This window comes from Malaclemys terrapin, chromosome 1 (genome assembly GCF_027887155.1).
Source record: "Malaclemys terrapin pileata isolate rMalTer1 chromosome 1, rMalTer1.hap1, whole genome shotgun sequence".
Taxonomy (NCBI): Eukaryota; Metazoa; Chordata; order Testudines; family Emydidae; genus Malaclemys; species Malaclemys terrapin.
This window is the reverse complement of record NC_071505.1, coordinates 326,096,854-326,122,588: the sequence shown is the minus strand read 5'-3', so window position 1 is coordinate 326,122,588 and position 25,735 is coordinate 326,096,854. Positions and strand designations below refer to the sequence as shown.

Below are 25,735 nucleotides of genomic sequence, written 5' to 3'. Positions count from 1 at the left end.
CCGTCTGGTGCCGATCTAGAGATGTTCCATCTCTACGCGGTGCCGGCGATCGGTGCCGAGATCGCGATCGGTGCCGATGGCCTCGCCGGTGCCGGGAGTCGGACCTGGATCGAGACGATGACCTAGAGTAGGCCCGGTGCCGGGAGCGGCCTCTCGAAGTCGAACGTCGATCGTACCGGGGCCGAGAGCTACGTCTCGACGTTGATCGGTGCCGACGATCATAACGGTGCCGAGATGTAGAGCAGTGCCGCGATGATCTTGGCCGCGAGTACGACCGGTGCCGAGGTGATATCCGGCGCCGGGACTGCGAGCGGCGAGGGGACCTGCTTCGGGACCTGGATCGGTGCCGTGGTTCCAGCCCTTGCGATGGAGGGCGCATCAAGGCAGGTTTTCCCCTAGATTGGACCGGGCGAGTCAACGGTGCCGACGGTGCCGGTGGTTGTGGCGGTGCCGGCTCCGTGAGAGCGATCAAGTCTCTCGCCGTCGCGAAAGTCTCCGGTGTCGACGGGAGGCACTGTATCACCGCCGGTCTCGGTGGTGACTCTGTCTGCACCGGACTCAACGGCCTTGGAGCCGGAGTCGACGGTGCTGGAGGCACCTGTTTTCGGTGCTCCACAGGTGGACGCGGCTCTACCCCCGGCACCGGGGGAGCCGGCGTCTTCGGCACTGAGGTCCCCGCCTTATGGGATTTTTTATGTCCCGGGGATGATGAACGGCGCCGAGGCACTTGTTGTGAGTGCGGTGCCGATGAGGTCCGGTGCCGTGGAGGCTTGTCTGCCGTGGTCGGCATGGTCGGTGCCGCTGGGGCACTGCGCACCGAGGTGCTAGGTGCCGGGGCCTGGCGCGCCGATGGAGCGTCCGGGCTAAGTGCTGCCTCCATAAGGAGTTGCCGGAGTCGAAAGTCCCGCTCCTTCTTGGTCCTCGGTTTGAAGGCCTTACAGATCTTGCACTTATCTGTTTGATGGGACTCTCCCAGGCACTTCAGACACGAGTCGTGCGGGTCGCTCGTTGGCATAGGCTTAGCGCAGGAGGCGCACTGCTTGAAGCCGGGAGCCTTGGGCATGAGCCCGACCACGCGGCCGGGGAAAAAAGGGGGGAGACAACCCCCTTAATCCCCCTTTTTTTTAACTATATAACAACTATAAACAAGTGAATAACCAACTATATAACTATAAACAACTAGAACTACAACTATAACTGTGAATAACTGGATAAGCTAGGGAGAGTGGAGAACAGCTACGCCGTGCTCCACAGTTCCAACGACCGTCAGGGGCGGTAAGAAGGAACTGAGGGGGCGCCGGGTCGGCTGGGGTATATATTCAGCGCCATGAAGGCGCCACTCTAGGGGGCTCCACAGCCGACCCGCCGGTGTTGCTAGGGTAGAAAATCTTCCGACGATCGTGCACGCGGCGCGCGCACACCTAATGGAATGGATATGAGCAAGCACTCGAAGAAGAACAACTAAGTACTGCAAGTCCAAAGGAGTTTTTATTGCTAGTTTATTTAGGACTCATGTGGCTTTTACATCAAGGACTGAGCAAAAGATGGGATGGTGAACAAAGGGAAAGAAGTAAATGCGGGTGCAGATTTCATCCCAATATCCACAATTTCACAAAAATATTTGCCATGAAAAATTTATCACACAAAAAAGATGTGATTTTGCACATTTCTAAATAATGGTTTCAAACATCTTATTGTCATCAATGCTAAGGGTCTTTTTGATTGCAAGTCAGCATACATGGTGCTGCTCAGTAGAGAAGATGATATGGTCCCTGCCCAGAGGACCTAAATACAATGATAAATATTACAGATATGGGAAAATACTAGGACAGGTTGAAAATTTTTCATCAGAGCTATATTTTGGAGAGAAAATTGGATTTTTGACTAAACAAAATTTTGCACAAAGAGTATCTGCTTTTGACAGAAAATTTCTAATTTTTTTTAAACCGAGCACCAAAAACTGAAAAATTTTCAATTTTCAGCCAGAAATGGAACATTTTGATTTGGAAATGCTACCACACTGCCTCAAGGGAGTTTTATTTTGGGTGCCTTATGCCCTCATTCTCCTCTATGGGCCAGGCTCCCCAAATGGACTATGTCTGCCATGAGGCAAAGTGGCTATGGGGTTTCCATGAACCATCTCATCAGATCAACAAGATGGAAGATCCTGGTGCATCATAGGAGATGTTCTCCAACTAAGGTACCCAATCCATAGAAGAGGAGGAGGAAATGAGGATCCAAACTACAACTCACATTAGGCACCATAGCAGCATTTCTGAACCAAAAGTTTTCGGTTTTCAATTTTTCACCGAAAGTTCACAGAATTTTCTTCAGGGGACTAAAACAAAACACATACACATACACACACTTTTCCAAGCAGATCTAGAAAATGCAGTGTAGAGAGATTAAGGTTACATAGCGAGCCAATGGCCAGTTCAGGAATCCCAAATCCTAGTCTCCAGTTCTAACTAGACTTTGGAAAGGAAAACTAACATGATGCCCTGTTCAAGTTGATATTGAAATAATAGGTCACATAATCAAGTTACCTAGATTTTATTTTTAACACTCTGAACTGCAGAGATGTGATAGAGTTTTCTATGCATCTCTTCCACGTGTAAGAGGGAAAAAAGCTCTTACCACAATGCCTGCATTTTTTATCGCAAGTGGAAGCCCTAGAAGCCCAGTTCCAATGTTTCCTTTGAGGAGATGAGTAAGTGTTTGCACAAACCTGAAAATACAAATAATACAGAGTCACAGTGGAGCCTTTGGAACAACATTCAGATAACTTTTCACCAATCAGTTTATAAAATGTGAAGATAAAATTTATAAGCTTTAAATGTTTCAAGATGATCAAGGCAGTCTTGTGAAAGATACATAGGAGCCTCAAAGCAAAAATAGATGGGATGCTCCTATCAGAGTCTGGATTTGAGTTCTGAGGGACTGAAGCCAGGTGTTCTCAGGTGAGTGATCCCTCATCTGGAATTCACTTCAACTGTTGGTTCAAAACCTGGATTTCATCTTAATTGTGAGGTGAGACTCTCCTTTTGCCTGAGAGAGGGGCAACTAAGTGCACCAGGCTGATGCTGTGCTGATTTTTGCCTAAACTATTTTAAAAGTTATGCCTTTTAAATGGTTGTAGATGCAACCAGGAGTCTGACAAAGAGTAACTTAAAAAATAGATCAAAGAAAACTTTTTCAGACCCCCAAATTAATCTACATTCAGGTTCATTAAGCTTTATTTCCAAGGTCTTCTGGATGCTTCCCATATAATTGAAACAGTCTTAAAATAAATTTGATTTGTTTTGTAATAAGAGTTCCTTGGATCATGAGCAACTCAAACTCTTTATATACAGTGCAATCATTCAAAAAATGTCTATTTTATCATTAGTACACTGTCAAATTCTGGAAATTGAGGGCCTACCCAAAATAGTCCTACACCAGAGCTTGGCTTACCAAAAAGCTATCTGTGAGGATTCCCACAGCAGAATCATAAAGCTATGCTACAGTCATGTGGAAATCCCTTAAAAGCACAGGGATATTTCCAAAGAACAAGTCAAATGTAATAAATTTTAAAGAGAATGACATTTAAAACCGTACATACGTAATGCCCTCTTGATTATCAAGTTGGTAATGCTTCTCAACTGGTAACAATTCATTTTCGTGCTCATCATCAGAGATGCTGTCCGAATCCTGTTCTCCAATTAAAGGCTTCATTACTTCCATGTCTGTACAGTACAAGAAACCATTTTAGTACTATGACCAAATTTGGAAATATTCAGTAAATGAAACAGTTCCTAAACTTTTTCGGTAACTGTTGTTCTTCAGGATGTGTTGCACCTGTCCATTCCATTGTAGGTGTGTGCTTGGTCACGTGAAAACTGAAAACCACTTTAGTCAGGAACTTTGGGTGAGATCAAAGGAAAACTTTGTCTCTAAAGATGATTGTATAAAGAGGTTCTGATAGTAAGGTTTGCAGTTCCCCTACTTTCTTGGCTGAGGTAATAGCAATCAAGGACACCACCTTCACAGAAAGGTGTAGCAGAGAACAGGTTGCCAGCAGCTCAAAGAGCGGATCCATCCACTTTGCTAGAACTAAATTTAAGTTCCGGGGAGGAACCTGGGTGTTTACCTGTGGATATGATCTGTCCAAACCATTCAGAAAGCTGATGAGCTTAGAGTTTGAAAAAAGTGATCGGTTATCGATGAAAGGGTGGAAAGCTGAGACACCCACCAAGTGGACTCTGGTGGAACTGAACAGCTAACCCTTATTGTTTCAGAAACAAGAGATAGTCCAATATAAGGTGAATATGAGCTTGAGCTGGGGAAACGCCTTTCTGGGTAAAGCAAATGGGAGATCTCAGCTGAGTCTCGTGGGGGTGACAATGGAGATCTGACAATGGAGGGCTAGTAGAGTCAAGAACCAATGTTGATGGGGTCATGCTGGGGCTACTAGTATAAGGTGAACAAGATCTTGCTTGACTTTAAACAAGATGAACAGAAGCAAAACTGACAGGCAGGCATACAGCAGGCCTTTCAACTAGGGTAGAAGGAAATCATCTGTCAATGAGCCTGTGCTGTGACTCACTCAGGAACAAAAAACATGATGTTTTGTTTGCTCTTATTGCAAATAGGGCCATGTGGGGAATCCTCCACCAGTGGAAAATTGACCTGGACACATCTGGATAAAGAGACCACTTGTGTTGACTTGTGAACGGCCTGCTTAGGTGGTCCCCCCGCCATGTGCCTCCCGCCCCCGAGAGGTTCCCAGAGTCCAACCCATCAGCCTTGTGCCCCCACCCTGAGCAGTCCCCGGAGCCCATCCTCCCGGCCTCATGCCCCCCAGCCTCGTGTCCCCAGCCCTGAGTGGTCCCCAGAGTCCACCCCCCACCGGCCTCATGCCCCCCACCCCAGAGCCCCCACTCCAGTCTCATGTCCCTTACCCCCAAGCGGTCCCTGGAGCCCCACACATACACACCCTGGCCTCATGCTAACTGCTCCCAAGTGGTCCCTGGAACCTTGCACCCTGGCCTCATGTCCTCCCCACCCCTGTCCTTCAAGGCCAGTCTCCAGAGCCCTGTCCAGCCCTCCCTCGCCCCAACCGGCCTCTTTTCCTCCTCAGTCCGCTTCCAGTTACCCACTTCTGCCACATCCTGGCCTCCCTCCATCTCCCCAGGGTTGCTATCTGGAGTCCCCTTGGTCCCTTCCACTACCTGGAGCCTCCTTACTGCCCCTCTGCTATCCCAGCCCCCAAAGGGGCATTGCACCGCTAGCTGGATCATAGTCCAACAGATTCATCTCCTGGCTCTGAGCTCAAAAGTACTCATAAATATTCACATCCTGCTTTGCTGTCCAGATCCCAGCCCATACCCATTCCTCTCCCCCCTCCCATCTCTGCTACTTGGCTCAATTGCAGGCATGGAGGAATGTACGGTGGTGGGGGCAGAGGCGAGCAGTAACGCCAGGTGGCTCTGTGTATCCCGTTTTCAGTTTAGGGCAGTGGTTCCCAAACTTTAACAACCTGTGAACCCCTTTCACTAAAATGTCAAGTCTCACGAATCCCCTCCTAAAAATAAATATTTCCAGGGATTTTCTCCTTTACCTGAGTATAAATTATAAAAGCAGTGATCTTGGAAATATAAAATTTGTTTTATGACATGCTTATTACACACTATCATTACAGTATTTTCATTACATTATGAAAATGGCAACACTCTTCCAAGATCTCACTTTCATAGCTTGTATCACTTTCCGGTCTCTCTGAATCATGTGGCATAGGCCACTGCTTCAGACAGGAGACCTGATTTCACTGATCATTCATTTATGACAATCTAAAACTACTTTCACTTTGCTACACATTATTTTAGCTTTCATCCTTAGAGAAAAGTAATTGGTGTGCACACCAATCTAATAAGTTTAGTACCAATGCTGGATGCTTTACATGATGGGCAGTTTGTTTGGTTTCCGTTACTTCCAACCATATTTAAGAGACAGTAGCAAGACAATTTGGTTCATTTTCACAAGGAACCCAACTGCAACTTGCTCAAAAATTGTGTTCATAATGTAATTCAGCAGCAGCAAAGATAAAGCATTTATTTAAAAAAAAATCAATTTCAATGTTTAGCTTCATTACCACATTCTGGAGGACACTTATCACCATTAGTATGCCAGATGCTCTCTGTCTAGTTGTCAGTTATTCCACTGTGTGCCCAATGTTTTTATGCAGGACTCCTGCTCCTAGTTGTGCATCCAAAGAGACGGTTGAAGGAACTATGCAGGGGGTGGGGGAGAAGAGACACAACTATGAACAGTGATATCCATAGCCATTAGCAGCATGATGGTTCTGGTAGTTACGAAGTATGCAGTGGCACTTTTAACTTCTGCACGTCCTGGGGAGAAAGGGGTGTAGCACAGGAATGTCCACTTTAAAGGACACTCCTTGAAGGGGTGTAGCCTGTGGGGCCTAAAACAGGTAACAGGATGGAACTGAAAGAGGAACTTCAGACAGAAATTGTAGATAATGCATTCGATGAGCGCAGACACGAAACAGAGAAGGGACATGAGTGATAGTTGGAGAGGTACGTCGGATCAAGGGTGGGAGGTTTTTTAAGATGGGTGATGCTAAAGCATGCTTATATTGTGAGGGGATAGAACCAGGGAAAAATATGAGATTAAAGAAAAGACTATGGGAGGGAATGAGCGTGGGCCTGAGAGAGATCAGGAGATGGGATAAGATGGGATCTGAGAGGCAAGAGGAGATAAATAGATGAGAAACTTCCATGTCTGTCACAGGAAGGGGAGATATAGGAGGGGCAGAAGAGTCCAGGGTGGCGGAGTCTTGTCTTAATTTACTGGAGAAGTTAGATTGCATTAGCATGAGCAGAGCTAACCACCTCCAAGAAAGCCCACTCAAAAGCCTCAACTACTGCAACATCTTCCTCTCCCCATGAAAACCCACATTGCCTCACTCCAGTCTACACAAAATGCTACAATTAAAATAATCTTCCCTGCCGGTTTTGATCACATAATTCCCCTCTCTGAATCCCTCCATTGTTGCAACAAATTCAAACTTCCTGTTATCACTTTCAAAGCTCTACCCATCCCTACTTATCTTAGATTTCCATCATTCCCCCATCTCCTCAGATCTCACAACGTTCCCACCATTGACTCCCATTTGCCAGCTTCTTACATAAAAATTTCTATGTGGTGCCCATGAATGGCATGACTTTTCTGAGCTCCTCCACAAGGCCCCTGTACTTTGTAGGGAGAAGTTTCACTTGAAGCCCCAGTTCTGCCATGCTACAGAAAGAGAACTGATTGACATGTACAATAAGTATAACAAGAATTACATATTGTTTCCTATACTCGTAGCCTCGCTCTACATGTCTTTCCACGTGTCCTTGGATTGTGAGCTCCTTCAGGCAGGAACCACCATTCCTTCTTGTCTATCTGGAACATCCCTTGCACATCAACCTACCATAAAACCATACACTTCTTACACATTCTAAACTTTTACTGACAATGGGGCTTTTCATAAGAGGAAGGGTGTTGAGCTCCATCTCCTTGCTGAATTCAAACTGTAAGCAATTGCATTCTCTCTGCAGTTTCAATTTTACAGTATCAGAGGGGTAGCCGTGTTAGTCTGAATCTGTAAAAAGCAACAGAGGGTCCTGTGGCACCTTTAAGACTAACAGAAGTATTGGGAGCATAAGCTTTCATGGGTAAGAACCTCACTTCTTCAGATGCAAGTAATGGAAATCTCCAGAGGCAGGTATAAATCAGTATGGAGATAACGAGGTTAGTTCAATCAGGGAGGGTTAGGTGCTCTGCTAGCAGTTGAGGGGTGAACACAAAGGGAGGAGAAACTGCTTCTGTAGTTGGATAGCCATTCACAGTCTTTGTTTAATCCTGATCTGATGGTGTCAAATTTGCAAATGAACTGGAGCTCAGCAGTTTCTCTTTGGAGTCTGGTCCTGAAGTTTTTTTGCTGTAAGATGGCTTGTAGGTGTTGGTCTCTGTCTGAGGGGTTGGAGCAGATGCGATTGTACCTCAGTGTCTAAAATCCTACCTGCCACAAGATCTTCACCAAGCATTCTCAAAACTACGATACCCACACAAGGAAATAAAGAAACAAATCAACAGAGCCAGACGTGTACCCAGAAGCCTCCTGCTACAAGACAGGCCCAAAAAAGAAACCAACAGAACTCCACTGGCCATCACCTACAGTCCTCAGCTTAAACCTCTCCAACGCATCATCAGTGATCTACAACCCATCCTGGACAATGATCCCTCACTTTCACAGACCTTGGGAGGCAGGCCAGTCCTCGCCCACAGACAACCTGCCAACCTTAAGCATATTCTCACCTGCAACCACGCACCGCACCATAACAACTCTAACTAAGGAACCAACCCATGCAACAAACCTCGATGCCAACTCTGCCCACATATCTACACCAGCAACACCATCACAGGACCTAACCAGATCAGCTACAACATCACCGGCTCATTCACCTGCACGTCCACCAATGTTATATATGCCATCATATGCCAGCAATGCCCCTCTGCTATGTAGATTGGCCAAACTGGACAGTCACTACGCAAGAGGATAAATGGACACAAGTCAGATATCAGGAATGGCAATATACAAAAATCTGTAGGAGAACACTTCAACCTCCCTGGCCACACAATAGCAGATGTAAAGGTAGCCATCTTACAGCAAAAAAATTTCAGGACCAGACTCCAAAGAGAAACTGCTGAGCTCCAGTTCATTTGCAAATTTGACACCATCAGATCAGGATTAAACAAAGACTGTGAATGGCTATCCAACTACAGAAGCAGTTTCTCCTCCCTGGGTGTTCACACCTCAACTGCTTGCAGAGCACCTCACCCTCCCTGATTGAACTAACCTCGTTATCTCCATACTGATTTATACCTGCCTCTGGAGATTTCCATTACTTGCATCTGAAGAAGTGAGGTTCTTACCCACGAAAGCTTATGCTCCCAATACTTCTGTTAGTCTTAAAGGTGCCACAGGACCCTCTGTTTCAATTTTACAGGATATTGTATTCTTTTTCACTTCCTCTCCTAAACTGTTACATAGCTTAGCACCATTAAAGGGTTGTCCAGCTTAAACCAGAGCACTTCAGTGGTGAATTAAGCAATTTCTCTGTGGCCAGACTGCGAACTTCTTACTCACAATAGTGATCAGTTGTTCGCTCAAGTATGCCCACTAACTTTAATGGGGATTTTTTGAGTAACCAGCCAATATGAAGTATGAGAGTCATAATCTGGCCTATGAAATGAAAGGCACAGAAGAGATTTTTGGTCTCTTCCCCCCCCCCCCCCCCCAAAAAAAAAAGTTTAAAAATAAGACTAGCAAGAAATCTGGAATTTGAAATGAACACAGACTGAACAAACTGAGTCAGAATTTCATATCACAGATTTGGAAAGTTATTAGTCAACTTTACAGGCCTCAGATTAGTTGTGCTATTATTCTGCTAAGACAATGAGCCATTACAGTCAAACTGACTCCAACTATGTAGGAACATCAGATACACTAGAAAAATTTGGACTCAATTTCCCCACTTGTATAGCTCCACAAGCGGGAGCACTGGTAGGGGGCTGTAGTGTAGAAAGGACTTGGTCTTGACAAGAGGGGAATAAAAACACCTATTCTGTCTGCACTACGGTCTCCATTGGTGAAACTGCACCCTTTGGAACATACAATGCCATTGAGCACACAGCTATCACGACTCAGATCCTCAGCTTCTGCTCACACAGTATTAACTACCATTTAAGAGCAGAAAATGCCAATTTCAGCCACTCAAAATCAATATGAACTGAATACAAGTACAAAAGTTGAAATGAGCAAATAATCTGATACACCATTGAAGTGTAAAGGAAGAAAAACATAAAATGTGACAGAAACAATGTGTGCGCCAAATGATCTTATAATGATGAAGTGGGTTTTAGCCCACGAAAGCTTATGCCCAAATAAATTGGTTAGTCTCTAAGGTGCCACAAAGTACTCCTAGTTGTTTTTTCATAATACAATGAATGTTTTCAAAGGAAAAACACAATAGTAAGCCCAGAATATTTTTTTAAAAAGCATTACAGCTTCTAGTTATTGCAGGATGCAAAGTAGCGAGGAGGAGACATTACAGGATCCCAATAGGACTGGGATACTTGTACCCTTCCTACAATTTACAGTTGTTTGTCACCCATTTCAGTTAACTGCACTGTGTAAATGCCAACAATTCAGAACTCCATTGTGTAGTTATGCAGACAGAAGGAAAAGTGTAAAGGAAGGAACTCAAGATGGCGGAGCAAGTAAGTAAGAGGACTACTGTGTGCAGACTGAGCATGTGAGCACATTATCCTCAACCAGGATCATTTGTAAAAAGCAGCAGCAGAACACCTTTCGGAGGTTGGAGTGGAAGGCATTTCTCAATCGGACTTAAAAAAATCCTCACTCCCACCCATGGATGAGTGGAAGTCTTGGATTGGCCAAGAGGCTGAGTGATGATCTAGGGACCACAAAGTTTAGGCGTCATCAGAAGGAAGAGGGGGAGTCAATAGCAGAAGATACAGGAACCCTGGCTCCTTTCCATGCCTTCAACATCTGGAACTCAAATTGCATTCATCACAACTGTTACTGATGTCTGCTTAAGAACAGTTTATAGTTCAGATTCTCTTCCTCAAAGTGATTGATTTAAACTGAAGTTCTCAGCAACAGATTCTCACTTGAATACAAGCCTTTTTTTTAAATTTTGTATATGTGGTAGTCATCTTGGCTTCATAGCTTGTGATCCTGTCTAGCAGGTTGAATGTGTTAGTTTAGTTCAAAGGGAATGTTAATGGCTTGTCTTCACTTATCTATAAACCTGTTGATTGCTATCACATTACATTATGTATGTCCCTGTAATTAAAAAACCCCAGATAGAAGTGTGTGTATGGTATGAGGTGGGGGCATCATTTTTTAGGGGGGCAGCACACGCACACAGCCAGCCCAAGGCCCCTTTAACCGCTGAGTGCTGGGCTCGGAGCCGGCAATCTCTGTCCATGTGCTCAGTATTCCACCCTGTCAGAATCTATCAGTCCAGAGATGCAGGATTATTCCCTTAAACCAGTATTTATAGATCCTGATCACAGAAGATAATCTGAACAGCGTCTTCAGCCATGTGGGTTTTGATGAGTAGCAATTGCAGATTGGAGTTTATGCTTTGCTAAGCTAACAATTAGCACAAATCAAAAACACCCACAGCAATTAGTGGGATAAATTTACCCTGGCTTGGAAAAAAATCCAGGGGAAACTAATCTTGCACTAAAGTCTTATTTAAAGGAGCCAACTTGGGCCTGCCACAAGTTTCTCCCAACCCTGTTTTCAACCATTGTGAAAGAAAGAAGAAGCTTTCTATAAGAGTGTCAGGGGCACAAAGAGGCAATCATCAAGATTGGCCTGAACTGATCCATTCAGGACTTCATAAGTATACTCTTTCAATTGCACCTGGAAAGAGATTAAGAGCCAGGATGGAGCTCTGAGTTGTGTTTAGGACAGTCTACCCTACTAAAGAAGTTGTGGACTAACAGGGGTTGTTATCCTAAATAGAACATATTATAAACAGCCCAGTCTGGAAGCAATAATGTAACAAGTATGTAAATAAGTAACAAGTAACTAAATCAAGAGGAAAGGGCACTATTTCCAGACCAAATGAAGATGGTAAAAAATATTTTATTATTAATCATACTTGTATTAGAGTAGCAGCTGATATTGGGACCCCATTTTGCTAGATTCAGCACATACACAAAGTAAAAGCCAATCCCTGCCCCAAAGACGTTACAACCTCAGTAGACAAGACAAAGGTACCAAAAAATGAAGTTCCGACAGACTTCAGCAGAAGAGCCAAGAACAAAACCTAATTCAGCAGACACACTGCCTCTCATTTGGGCCACTTTGGCTATCTGTGAATCCAGGAGCAGTGGAGACAGCAGTCATAAGTCCCATTAATTCCTCAAAATACTATCATCAAAAGCCCACCCTCTGATTTCCTATGGATAAGTCTAGCAATAGCAAACTTTTATCCCAGATTCTAATTCAGCCAGTGACGAAGACAGCAATCAAAGTGAGGAAGAGACATTTGGACAGCATCAGTATATTCAAGAGCTGAATACTGCATTTCTCATTGAACATATGAAAGTATGCTATTTGAACTATTCATAGCTTTCCTGCAGGAAAGAAGGCAAGAGTTATTTAACCCTCAATTATTTTTATAGAGCATTTATTTTTATTAAATACTTAAAAAATCTTTCCAAACAAAGCATGAATTGAATAGTAATATTTCTGAGAAAAAATTATAAGAAATCCACAGAAAAATAAACACTATCAAGACACAGATCAAGAAAAAATACAGAGTATGTTCTAGGTAACATTAATCAAAGTAAAACCAACGAGGAGTCCTTCTGGCACCTTAGAGACCAACAAATTTATTTGGGCATAAGCTTTCGTGGGCTAGAACCCACTTCATCAGCTGCATGGAGTGGAAACTACAGTAGCAGGTATATATATATATACACACATACATACATACACACACACACACACACACACACACACACACAGTACATGAAAAGATGGGCATTGCCTTACCAGGTGGGGGGTCAATCTAACGAGACAATTCAATTAATAGTAGAATACCACAGGAGGAAAAATCACTTTTGTAGTGTTAATGAGGGTGGCTGATTTCAAACAGCTGACAAGAAGGTGTGAGTAACAGTAGGGGAAAATTAGTACGGTAAAATTAGGTTTTGTAATGATTCATCCACTCCCAGTCTTTATTCAGGCCTAATTTGATGGTGTCCAGTTTGCAAATTAATTCCAGTTCTGAAGTTTCACGTTGGAGTCTGTTTTTGAAGTTTTGTTGTTGAAGAATTGCCACTTTTAAGTCTGTTATTGAGTGATCAGGGAGGTTGAAGTGTTCTCCTACTGGTTTTTCCTGATGTCTGATTTGTGTCCATTTATTCTTTTGTGTAGAGACTGTCCGATTTGGCCAATGTACACGGCACAAGGACATTGCTGGCACATAATGGCATATATCACATTGGTAGATGTGCAGGTGAACGAGCCCCTGATGGTGTGGCTGGTATGGTTAGAGTGGATGAGTCATGGTAAGGCAACTCCCATCTTTTCATGTACTATGTATAAATATACTTGCTACTGTAGTTTCCACACCATGCATCTGATGAAGTGGGTTCTAGCCCATGAAAGCTTATGCCCAAATAAATTTGTTAGTCTCTAAGGTGCCACAAGGAGTCCTCGTTGTTTTTGCTGATACAGACGAACATTGGTACCACTCTGAAATTAATCAAAGTGTTGTTCAGAATTTGACACTAAAGAAGTAAAATCTAGAAAGATTTATTATAGCAAAATAAATCACCACAAGATACCAGTGATGTTCAAGGAACAAGGATGTAGAAAGGATTTCAACATCAGAACCCAGTTCTTGAACAAGAATCATAAAATCAGAGTTGGAAGGGACCTCAGGAGGTCATCCAGTCCAACCCCCTGCAGAAAGCAGGACCAATCTCCAACTAAATCATCCCAGCCAGGGCTTTGTCAAGCCTGACCTTAAAAACCTCTAAGGAAGGAGATTCCGACACCTCCCTGCGTAACCCATTCCAGTGCTTCACCACCCTCCTAGTGAAAAAGTTTTTCCTAATATCCAACCTAAATCTCCCACACTTTACCATTACTCCTTGGTCCGTCATCTGCTACCACTGAGAACAGTCTAGATCAGGGTTTCTCAAACAGGGGTCGCCGCTTGTGTAAGGAAAGCCCCTGGCAGGCCGGTGTGAGCCCCGTCCACAGGTCCGGACGATCGCGGCTCCCACTGGCCGTGGATCACTGCTCCGGGCCAATGGGCACTGCTGGAAGCGGCAGCCAGTAAGTCCCTTGGCCCGCACCTCCATGAGTATGCTGCAGATGAACTATATTGCAGTCTTCTCTTCACTCATGTTCCATACCAAAAAAAAAAAAAAGGAAGGAACAAAAGATTTACTATACAGTGACTCCTGATCAAGATGCAATGCATGAGCCATTGAAATCATATGCCTAAGGCAGCTGCCTTTTTACATCTTTGTGCTTACCAGTCTTCACAAGGAGTTCAGCCTTAGGAGGTGAGGGAGCTCAGCAGGAGAAAACAAGAGGGAGCCTCTCTCCTGCAGAGGTACTGAGCTTGAGCAAATATTAATTTGTATTGCAGTAGCACTCGAAAGACCTGATCTGCAGTCAGGACCTCATTAGGCATTGTATATATACATAATGAAGACGGTGCCTGCTCTAAACACTTACAATTTAATTAGAGAGTATGAGACACAACAGTTGGATGCAGACAAAGACAGCACAAGGTAACAGTGAGCCAATTATGAATGGTATAATAAGAAACAACACACCAGCTGCTTAGCCATTGTCAAGTATTTTGCAGGCTTCATCGCAAAAAAGTGAGTTTTAAGGAGAGATTTGGAGAACATGGTGGCTTAGAAGATTTTTCTTTAAGGGACCTTCTTCCGCATTAAAATGCAAGCACAAAAGAAACCATGAAGATATTGGTGTGAGGGGAAAAAAAAAGATTGATAAGGAATAACTACGTCTTCCTCTGCTATTTTTCTGCCTGGATAGGTGAGTAGTGCAGCAGCTCAGCCAAAGTTGAAGGAAAGACATTAGTCTCTTAGTGAAATAGAAAAGTTTTAGCTTATTTGTTGTTTTTGTTCCTCTTTTATCAGTCAATGTACTCTGGCTTCTTGATGGCAGCCTCCTCTTCAGATAAAGTCGTTCAGCCACTCCTTGACTGTGGTTATCATTAGGCACTAGCCAGCCCTGCTGTGGCTAAATCAGGGTTGTTGATGGAACCACAGGCAATTCTGCTGTCTAGAGAGACCAGCAGTGGAAACCTGGGCTTCACATTGGCCAGGAATTGCAAGAAAGCAAGAAAGCCTGAGATAAGCTTGTGACAAGGCCTCAGGAGCCAAAGTCCTATACCTTTTCTACTGGGATATTAGCCACAGGCATAGCTTGTATTGTTATGAATCCCTAACACCGGCACAATTTACAATGGTGCATTGTCCCCCAGTTTGAAAATTATGCAAATCATGCTGCACGGGTATAAACTTTGCCTACACTAGGCGTTTGCTCTTGATGCAGCTATTCTAGAGTCTAACTGCTCTCAGGATTTGGAAAGGTTGCAATCCAGAATTTATTTTTCTTTTGTTAACTCAGTGGAACCTCACTTGTTCACCCTGACTTGGGTTTCCAGAGTTACTGAATATTGTGAATTATTACGATTAACAATCATTTAAACAAGCAAGAACAATACATTCTAAAAGGAGTTTGTTTTAAAAATTGTACTTTAGGTGCCACCAGACTCCTTGTTATTTATAAAGTAGTGCCTTAATGGCAACAAAAATGATTAGGGGTATGGAACGAGAGATTAATAAGATTTGGACTTTTCAGCTTAGAAAAGAGATGCCGAAGCGGGATATGATAGAGGTCTATAATAGCATGACTGGTGTAGAGAAAGTAAATAAGGAAGTGTTATTTACTCCTCCTAACACAAGAGCTAAGGGTCACCAAATGAAATTAATAGTCAGCAGTTTTAAAACAAGCAAAAGGAAGTATTTTCTTACACAGTCAGTCTGTGGAACTCTTTGCTAGAGGATGCTGTGAAGGCCAAGACTATAACAAGGTTAAAAAAAGAACTAGATAAGTTCATGGAGGATAGGTCCATCAATGGCTGTTAGCCAGGGTGGGCAGGGATGGTGTCCCTAGCCTCTGTTTGTCAGAGGCTGGGAATGAGTGACAGGGGATGGATCACTTGACGATTACCTGTTCTGTTCATTCCTTCTGGGGCACCTGGCCTTGGCCACTGTCAGAAGACAGGATACTGGGCTAGATTGACTTTTGGTCTGACCCGGTATGGCCACTCTTATGTTCTTAATGTACCAGGAAATGCTCCCTATACCATAAAAAATTACAGTAAGTTTTAGGGTACATCTACCCTGCAATGTAAGCCCAGGGTTAGTGGGACTCGAGTCAGCTAACCTGTGTTAGGGAACCCTGGGCTTGAGCATCTAAGTTGTTTTTTAACCCCATATTAATACTTTTCTAACCTGTGCTCAAACCTGGGGCTCTGGCATCCATACTAAAGCACGCAGACCTGAGTCAAATAATCATATACCAGAGTTTTTAGCAACCCCTCGAAATGTGACTGCGCTAATCCTAGACAGTTATGCATTATGGGAAAACTTCACTGCCCACCCAGCACATTACAGGAAGTTTGAACAGCCCACCAAACACAGCCTGCTGAACAGCCATTTTGGTCTGTGCGCTCCAAGCAACCGGAGAAGGCACCTTTTAACGAAGTTCTCTTGCTTGTGCTTTCACTGCTTTGTCAGCCAACTGGCAGAGCATCCGCACGGCACTAGTGGACATTTCAGCCACATTTTCTGTCCCACCAAAGGTACCTGATGCAGCTGCATGAGGAGTATCTTGGCATCACAGACTCACACTGGCAGATGCCGCTCAGTATAAATGGCATCGCCCCCTACATAGACTGCAGCTTCTGGTGCAGGACTGCAAGCGCAGACCAGGGAATCGCATTGTCATGCATACCCGAGATGACTAACAATGGAGTCAGAAATTTTGCAGTTGAAGAAAGCCACATTTCTGGAGCTTGTGAGCAGCTTGCCCCCACCCTTCAGTGTAAAGAGACACAACTGAGGTCACCCTTGCTGGTCCAGAAGTGGGTTGCCATAACCATCTGGAAGCTGGCTACTCCAGAATGCTACGGGTCCACTGGCACTGGTGGGGTTGGAAAGTCGACTGCGGGTTAAGCGGTGGCAGAGGTATCTGAGCCAATCAGGCATGTGGTTTACCCCACGGTGGCAGGCATTAAACATATTCCTGAGGTAATTGCTGGCTTTAAGAGAATGGGTTTGCTTAACTGTGTCAGGACCCGTGCTGGGAGCTGTACGCTCACAGTTTTGCCCTCCTCAAGGAGCACAAGTTCAGAAACCATGAAGGGTATTACTCCATTGTTACACCAGCACTAGTGGACCACAGAGGAAAATTTATGAAAGTCACCTTGAGCTGTATTGGAAAAGTTCACAATACCTCAGTGTTTCGTCACACAGGAATCTACATTCATGGACAGACTTGGACACTATTCCCACCACAACGATCTTAAATGGTGCTGCTGTCCCCACTGTTACTCTGGGGAACCCTCAAGCCTCCTCTAGAACACACACAGGTAGGGCCACACCAAGCTGCAAAGGGACACAGACATGGAGATCAACTCTGTGTAAGAAGACTCAGCTCGGGGATTGCCCAGCACTCAAGTGCACACCCCATCTGGGGTGTAAACCCAAAATTGTATGGGCTTGCGCTGACAGAAATCCATACAGCATAAGCTCATGAAAATCGCTCCATCCCTCAATGTGGAGGAAGATATGCACAGATTTTTGCTCCCCAGTTATGAATTGCATACATTTTTGTTTTCTATAAACCAGTAAGTTTATTAACTACAAAGAACAGATTTTAAGTGATTATAAGGGATAGCAAACAGATCAAAGTAGATTACTGAGCAAATAAAGCAAACACAAACTAAGCTTAATACACTAAAGAAACTGGCTATGAGTAGTAATTCCTCACCCTAAATGTTGTTTTAAGCAGGTTGCAGAGATTCTTGAAGACAAACTTCTTTTGCTTGCAGCTTAGAATTCCAGATATTCCTTTCACAGACCAGACACCTTGTAGCTTAGGTCCAGTTCTTCCCCAGTTCAGTCTTAGGTGTTTTTAGCAGTCATCTTGGGCAGGAATTCAGTGAATCCAACCCTGATTAACTCACACCCCAGCCTTAAATAGGAGTTACATATGGCGGGAATCCTTTTTTCCCAGTTTGATCCCCACCCCCTACTCGTGGAAAAATACTAGCAGTCCAAGATGGTGTCCAGTACCCGGTGACATGATCACATGACACTGCAGTGTCAAAGCAGCATCCCAGGTAAGCTTCTGGGTAAGGTGGGAGATTAGCATCTTCAAAGTCCTATTGTCCTCCCTAATGGCCCATTAACTAACCAGCCAGACTGACTGCATTGTGTCTGGTGGGTGTTCCCCCAGTGCAATCACTTTTATAACTGATACATAGTCCATATGCCCAATTTCAGATACAGAAATGATACATACATACAGATAGGATAATCATATTCAGTAAATGATAAGTTTACAATGATTCCTCACATGACCCATCTTGCATAAAACATACTAGTTATGCCATATGCATATCATAAGCATATTTCTATGAAGAATATGGGGCATAGTGGCACACCCATCTTTACATGTTTTCCCCTCATTTGAGAGCACGGGGGGGGAGGGGGTGACGGGGAGAAAGGTCTACCAGAATGGGGTTGAAGGAGGAAGGAAGGATACATGGGATTTAGTTCCCCTGTCCAGCCCTTCATGAGTCTTGAATGCATGGGCTGCCCCAACATGGAGTTGTTGAAGCTACTGCTGGATTGAGGATACATTGCCGGGTGATCACGTTGTGGTATTGGGAGGCAGCAGGAGATGGTACTCTTGCAGCCATTATGGACAGCAGTTGCCGAAACAGTTCTCTCTGTCCTCCTCCCTTAGCCACAGTTCCTGGAACAGAAACTCCTTTGCAAGTGCCAGCTCCCCCACTGAAACCCTGTCCCGCACCTAGGTGGTGAGCCTCAGACTTTCCTCCTGTCTGTCAACATGCCATTGCTGCAGGTCTTTTGTCCCTTTTCTTCTGATACAGGACCTCCTGGTCTGCCCTCTCAAGAGCATCAACTATAACTTCATTGTGGAAACACTTCCTTTGAAACAGTCAGCGAAGGCATGTTAGGCCAGGGGTCGAGTTCCTGAAGAACAGCAGGCAGTATAGGTGGAGAATCCTGAAATAGGACCAGAAACAGATGGTTATTGTCTAAACTCACTCAGTGGAGGAGCACAGAATTAATTATTATGGACTCTCAAGGACATAAATGTAACTTTTTTAAACTGAACTAATACTTTGTGAAGGGGATGATTCAGTCCTCATACTGTCTCTGGACACAGCCTGGTTAATTGCAGTTACAGAAGGGAAGAGAAAATGGAAAATTTAAATTATAACCTTTTTCTGTTTCATAAAAATTTCATAACTAATTGAAATTTAATGCCATTGCTGCAAAAAGGCCTTTTCTGTCTGTGATGGAATACACCTTGTATTCACACACCATATATTATTGTAATAATCTTTGTACAAGGAATGCCTTGAAAGGTATCATCTGAAAATGCAAAATTTGATGGTGAATATTGTCCTGATAAAATGTGTGGCAACACTGTATGTGAAGTTTAAGATTCCCCTGTATGATGTTGAGAGTGCAAGTTCCAAAACTCACATACCACCAAACTGGTCAAATAGGCCTGTCTTGAACAAAGGAGTCTATGTTTGTCATAATTTGCATCTAAACAGTAAACAGAGTCATCAAGCAGGAAGGGAAAACAAAGGAAGCGCAAACAGGTGGAAAAAAACAGTAGGGAACATCCTTCTACACAACTGTCTCCTAGTTCCCAGCTGGAATCTTTTTCAAGAGGGGAACTGAAACAATAAAAAGAAGGGACAAACACCCCTCTGGACCCCTCTTCCCCAGCCCATCACATTCTCTGCATCTGAGAACACAAAAGGCAACAGCCATTGGATGTTCGGGAGGGGTGGGGCAGTCCTGAGCTGAAGAGTTCGGTCAGTAACTTTGCTGGAAGCATGAGGTGAGAAATTTTGTTTGAATTTAATATAGTTTAAGTTAGACACTAGTAAGCATTATGTTTATTATTCTTGTCGCTATTTCTGACCTTTTTATGCCTCATTACTTGTACTCACTTAACATATCTCTTTTTAGTTAATATACTTGTTTTACTGTGTTATCTAATCCAGTGTGTTTAAGTTGAAGTGTCTGTGTAACTATTTAAGGTAATAAACTTTTATATTATTCCATTAAAGGAATAATGGACTTTATCTATTTGTACTGTCCAGGAGAGGGCAGGGTAGTACAGGTCATACTTTTGTGGGGGAAAATCCAGGACTGGGGTGTGTTGTGGTCACCCTGCAGTTTAATCAAGGCTGGTGAGAACCAGGGTGTAACTGACAGGCTGCAGTTACACACACACACTCAAGGTGGGGCTTGCATGCTGGAAGGCTGTTTGTGAATGGCCCAGATGGGAACTAATTGAGCAAGGCATTGTAAGGCACCCAAGGTTGCATGGCAGAGATGACAAAGCCTTCTCCCCTCCCCCCAGTCTGAATTGAATCCTGATAGGCCTGAAATGACAGTGTGACCTTTCACATTTTGGAAGTCATAGCTATTCTTGTAGTTATTATTATTATTTCAACTGCTGGAAGGAAACCTGCAGTGTATGCAATTGAAGTATTCAAACATATAGTAACCAAACAGCATATTTGTGAGTGGCATGGACTAGTCAGCTATACTGGGGGCCTGGAAGATACACCCTTCCCTGCAATGTGATGAACTATCTGGAGTTCCTGCTTCAGGAAAAGTTTACAGCAATCAGCAGCCAGGACTGGGTCAGAATCCATGAGGGAATTAACATGATGCTGCATTAGCTCACACAGGATTTACCCTGTTATTCCTGCATGCAAACACACTGAAATCTGCAGCTTTCTGCCACCCCACATCTGACGTTCTGGGGGAGGAAACTGATGCCCCACTCATTCTTTGCAGAAATTATTTTGTGGTCTGCAAACTGCATGGATTATCTCTAACTGAAATGGACTAGATTTGGAAATAGAATACAGTTTCCCAAACACACAAACACACACACTCAGTTCACTGTTTACAGGCAGCTCCATAGAACCAGGAGGAGTGAGTACACAGTGGCAAATTTCTTATTACTGAAAGGAAAACAAGAATGACCCTAGTAAACATTTGTGACTTAACAGTTCAAATAACCTTTACAGTTGTTTATGAATGTTTAAATTCCAAGTCACCATTTTGAACTCTACGTGGTGTGGGTGATAGAGTTGGATGCCAAAGCGTTGTGATACAATCCATCATTAGTGGCCACACACGGGTAGCCAGCGCTTCTCGTTTTTGCATTGCTTCTTAGAGCAGAAATAGCTGTGACAGAGTCCGCGGGGTGCAACCTGGACTGTGGGACTGCTGAGCCTTCTGTCCCAACAACCTGGACTGGCCCTCACGCTGTGATGCTGATGTCAAGTTACAAGCCCTGTGGCAGGTACTGCGCTTAGCCATCCACAGGCAGGAACACATTCAGCTGAGTTACGTGAATGATCTCCCAGCCACTCATGAACCAACAATGGAGCGGCTCCAGCCAAATCCCCCCAGCTCCCCAGTCTTGCACCCCAGAACTGTACCTTCTTACACTGGTCAGAAGCCTGGCCAGTGTAAGTTCATTATCTAGTTCGTCACTCCCTCAATGTGGAATGGACACACACTAGCCTTTGTGAACTAGGCTGACGTTTCCCAGGCACTTCAACCAAAACACACTGTTTTAGGTAAAATATAAAACAAGTTTATTAACTATAGGAAGATAGATTTTAAGTTATTACAAGTGGTAGGCATATCAGTCAGATGGTTACCTTAAGAAAGTAAAAAAGTAAACACACATTCTAAATCCTAATCTTTCAGCAAGTGTCAAATTAAACAGCTTTTCTCACCCTGACAGACAGTACAAGCAGGTTACAGTTCCTCAATACACAGACTGGGCCTCCCTTCCCCCTCAACTCAACATCTGGAAGAACAACTGGAGGATAAAAACTTTGGACTGGGGAAGGGTGGTCCCAGGTTAGAAAAGGGAATCCAGTCTATGTATTGAGGATCTGTAACCTGCTTGTACCATCTGTCAGGGTGAGACACTGCTTGATTCAAATCTTGTTTAGTTTGTAGAACTAAGACTGCAAATTTATTTTTCTTTCTTAAGTAACCAACTCTGATCCCTATGCCTGCTACTTATAATCGCTTAAAATCTATCTTTCTGTAGTTAATAAATCTGTTTTATATTTTACTTAAAACAATGTGTTTTGGTTGAAGTGCTTGAGAAATCTCAGTTCAGTTTACAACGGCTATTGAGGGTGTGTCGAACTGGATAATTAACTTAAACTGGCCAGGCTTCTGACCAGTGCAAGATGGTACAGTTCTGGGGTGCAAGACTGGGGAGCTGGGGGGAACTGGCTGGAGCCGCTCCACTGTTTGTTCATGAGTGGTTGGGAGATCATTCACATAACTCAGCTGAATATGTCCCTGCCTGTGCATGGCTAAGTGCAGTACCTGCCAGAGGCTTGTAACTTGACATCAGCATCACAGCGTGAGGGCCAGCCCAGGCTGTTGGGACAGAGGGCTCAGCAGTCCCACAGTCCACGTTGCACCCCAGGGGCCCTGTCACACCCTCCCATTACTATAATAATAAACTGTAAATGTGAGTCACACACTTACCGGACTCTGGGAAGGCTTCTGTCTCCACCAGGTTTGCTGCAGACTCCGCAGCGGGCTATTCCTTGGGGTGGGGTGGGGAAATCCAACAGCTCTTCCAAGTAGGGACCGAGAATGCGCTGTTGATCCTGATCCACAGCCTGCTCTGGGACTGGTTTCACTGAAAAAAAGAGTCACTTCTTGCTCCTCACTAGGAACCTGCAGCTGGCTCCCAGCAGTCTCCATGATGGAGTCAGGGACCCACAGGGCACCGTCCCAGCTGACCAGGCTGTCATGAAGCACAGTTGGCTTCATGCTGGGTACATGGGCCAGAACCCGATGAAAGTTATCTCACAATGGGCATGTTGCTGGCAGATTGCTTGAGGTGCATTTCTTGTCCCTGGTCTTCCAGTATTCTCTGTTCAGCCTCTTAATATGCTCCCTGTACCAATCACCTGCCCAGAAAATCTGCAGAGCTGCCAGCTTTTTAGCTAGCTGCTGGCTCACATGGTCATTCCTTGTGTTTTTGCTGAAGTCTGGAGTTTTCCTGGCTTTGCACCAGAGATTCACTAACATTTTGCTGTGATCCCGTGACTATGAAGCAGCTCATTTTGCAAAAAATGTGATCAGTTCACTCTCCACTGCAAACCCAGGAAGCTCTCTGATAGTGTGATTGCAGATCAGTGATCAGAAAAGAATGGGTTAAATGCTGACCTGAGCTGCTGCCATTCGCAGGGGGGGAGGGGGGAAGGGTGGCTTCCATTTTCAGTAGAATGGATTAGAGATTGTTGGGATAAAGAGGACTAAGGAAGTCATCCCATGGAATTGTGGAATACTTCCATCAGACTACCAGGACCCGAATCATACAGGGCTGCATCCACACTGCAAAGCAACAGGGCTCACACTCTGGGTCCTGGCTTACCTCGTGCTCGGACCTGCAGCCCTACAAAGTCCTGGGACCCTGGGTTCAAGTCCTGGGTTAGCGCAATTGCAGTGTAGATGCAAGGGGGGTTACACTTGTGTCCGTGTTCAAGCACAGGCTACAGTGTAGATGTACCATTAGTAACACAGAACCTCACTTCAGCAGCAACTATTCCATTCCCGTGAGACATGAGAAGAGACAACTTGTGCACGTGCAAGTTAGATGTGTGCATTTCCAGCACTGAATTAGCAAGGTTCTGCCTTTAATGCACTTCAAGTCAACTTCTCATAAGTCATTTCATTGCAAGCCAGCCTATGGCATACATTGTGGGATGAAGGCTTCAGAACCCAATGTGGTGCAGGAAACCCTGTTTGAAATTCCTCAAGAAGCCTTCTTTCCAAGACAGCTAAAAGAAAAAGACTGCAAGCGTTTCCTAAAGATACAATCACGCAGTCACAGGCTGATAATCCTTCACAGAACCTCCTTAGACCAAAAAAAAAAAAAAAAAAAAGCAGCTCCCAAAGGAGATGTTTACCTGCTAGCTCAGGCAGAGAAAGAGACAATCTGGGAATCTACCTTACTGACCCACTGAAGATAGGCTTATCCAAACTCAGGGAAAGAAAGAGAAAAGGGGAGTCTTTATGTAACCTCCATTATACACGTTTTTAGAGCTCCATTAGACTGGACCTAACAACTTTGTGTTTGTTAAGCACACATCTGTTTGTAGAGTAATTATTTATATCACAACTTGTGATTTTGTGACCTTCCAGCAATATTCTTCTGTCTGTCTACCAAACTATTACAATAAACGGGAACGTTAGAGATCCTGATCAGATGCACAACCTCATAATATTCCTTCAAGTCTATTTTATTCCTATTATGTGCACAAGTCCTGTTTGCCTTAAAGGAAGAAGGCAAGAAGCACAGCCAAGAATACCAGAAACAATTCCAACTTCCAAGCTCGAGGCCTATTATCAACAGCTTCTGTCTGACATGATAACCTGCTTCCAGTCCTCTGCCCTGCACTAGAAATTTACCCAGATGCAAGCCAGAGAGTCCGCAAGGGTTTTAAATAAAGAGCCTCATAATGTTCAGGTGGACTTGGACATGAGCTGTCTTTGACTGAACCCACAGTGGGAAAACCAGTATAAGAACTGTAATTTTCCACCACTGGTATAGCAATAGCAGAGGCCATACTGTAATTAGAGAACAGTAGGTGATTTCACCCTTTTCTACCATTGTGCAGTCTGGCCCTACTTTGCCAGCAAAGCAGCATTTTCATTAATCTAATTACTGGATTACAAATGGAGGTGTGATCTGCGAGTCTGAGCAAATGACTGGGAACCAGAAACTCTAATTCAGGTAAAAGCAAAGAATTTAAATGGATTACTATATAAAAATATTTATGATGAAGATGGTAAAAAAAAATGAAACAGTCCAGAAAACGGATAATGGTATAAACACCTGCACTCTGTTTACATGACAGATCCACAGTAGATCTGTACCAGAGATTTTTCTGTGTGCGCATGAACGCACACAGGGCCTTTTAGCACAGCTGCTCACAACGTAAAAGGAATTCCTCAGCCAGGACCAATCCAGACTCATGTCCAATTGGAGTTATCATGCCTGGGATTTTCTGTCCAGCAAAGAGAATAAGTGTATTGTCTCACACCCACACAGTAACCCTTAAAAACAGGACGGGGTGTGCTTGCAGCAACCAGTACAACATGATCCCATCTCAGGACTATTAATAGAATATCAGTGTGACCAGGTTTCCTCTGCAGCATCCCCTTTGGCCCAACAGGGAACAATTCACCCAGCTGCAGGTATCCACTGATGGACCTCCCAGAGACAGCAACCTAAGATCGCAATGTTTTTGTCCTCTGGCCAAGGCACACTTCAGTCTCTCCCTTTTCAGGGAGTTATGGTCCAGAGAAATCAGGAACACGAACGCACGCACACACCTTCTCAAAACAGGGTGATCCAACGAACTTTTGGTGGGACCCCACGCTTCCACTCAGGGCTTGTCTCCAAATGTGCCATGCCTCTACCAATCCCTCAGAGCCTGGCTGTTCCTTCTACCAGCCAGATAAGCCACCACTAAACTAGTTCAGTCTCAGGGCTGCAAGCAGGCTTCTCTCCCAACAAGAAAAGCAGAGCTCTGCTCTTGCTCTTGGTCAGCCCAGAACTGGGCTAAATCTCCTACTTTTAACTCCCCCTCTCCATGCCTTAAAGTGTAGTGCAGTGCTGCGGGCCAGTTGGGTTCACAGGCTCTCATTAACCCACTCGTTGCCAGCCTGGGGCCTGTCCACCCCATCA

The 25,735-nt window shown here is 44.3% G+C and overlaps 1 protein-coding gene across 1 annotated transcript in view; it reads right to left on the bottom strand.

Annotated features, from left to right (window-relative positions):
- Positions 1-25,735, bottom strand: part of SLC36A4 (solute carrier family 36 member 4) — a 248,956-nt gene that overhangs the window by 213,059 nt on the left and 10,162 nt on the right. Inside the window, exons 2-3 of the mRNA XM_054015665.1 lie at positions 3,602-3,725; positions 2,638-2,728 (exon numbers count right to left, since the gene is read on the bottom strand). Of these exons, the coding sequence (XP_053871640.1) occupies positions 2,638-2,728; positions 3,602-3,725 (215 nt within the window). The remainder of the gene's footprint in view (positions 1-2,637; positions 2,729-3,601; positions 3,726-25,735) is intronic.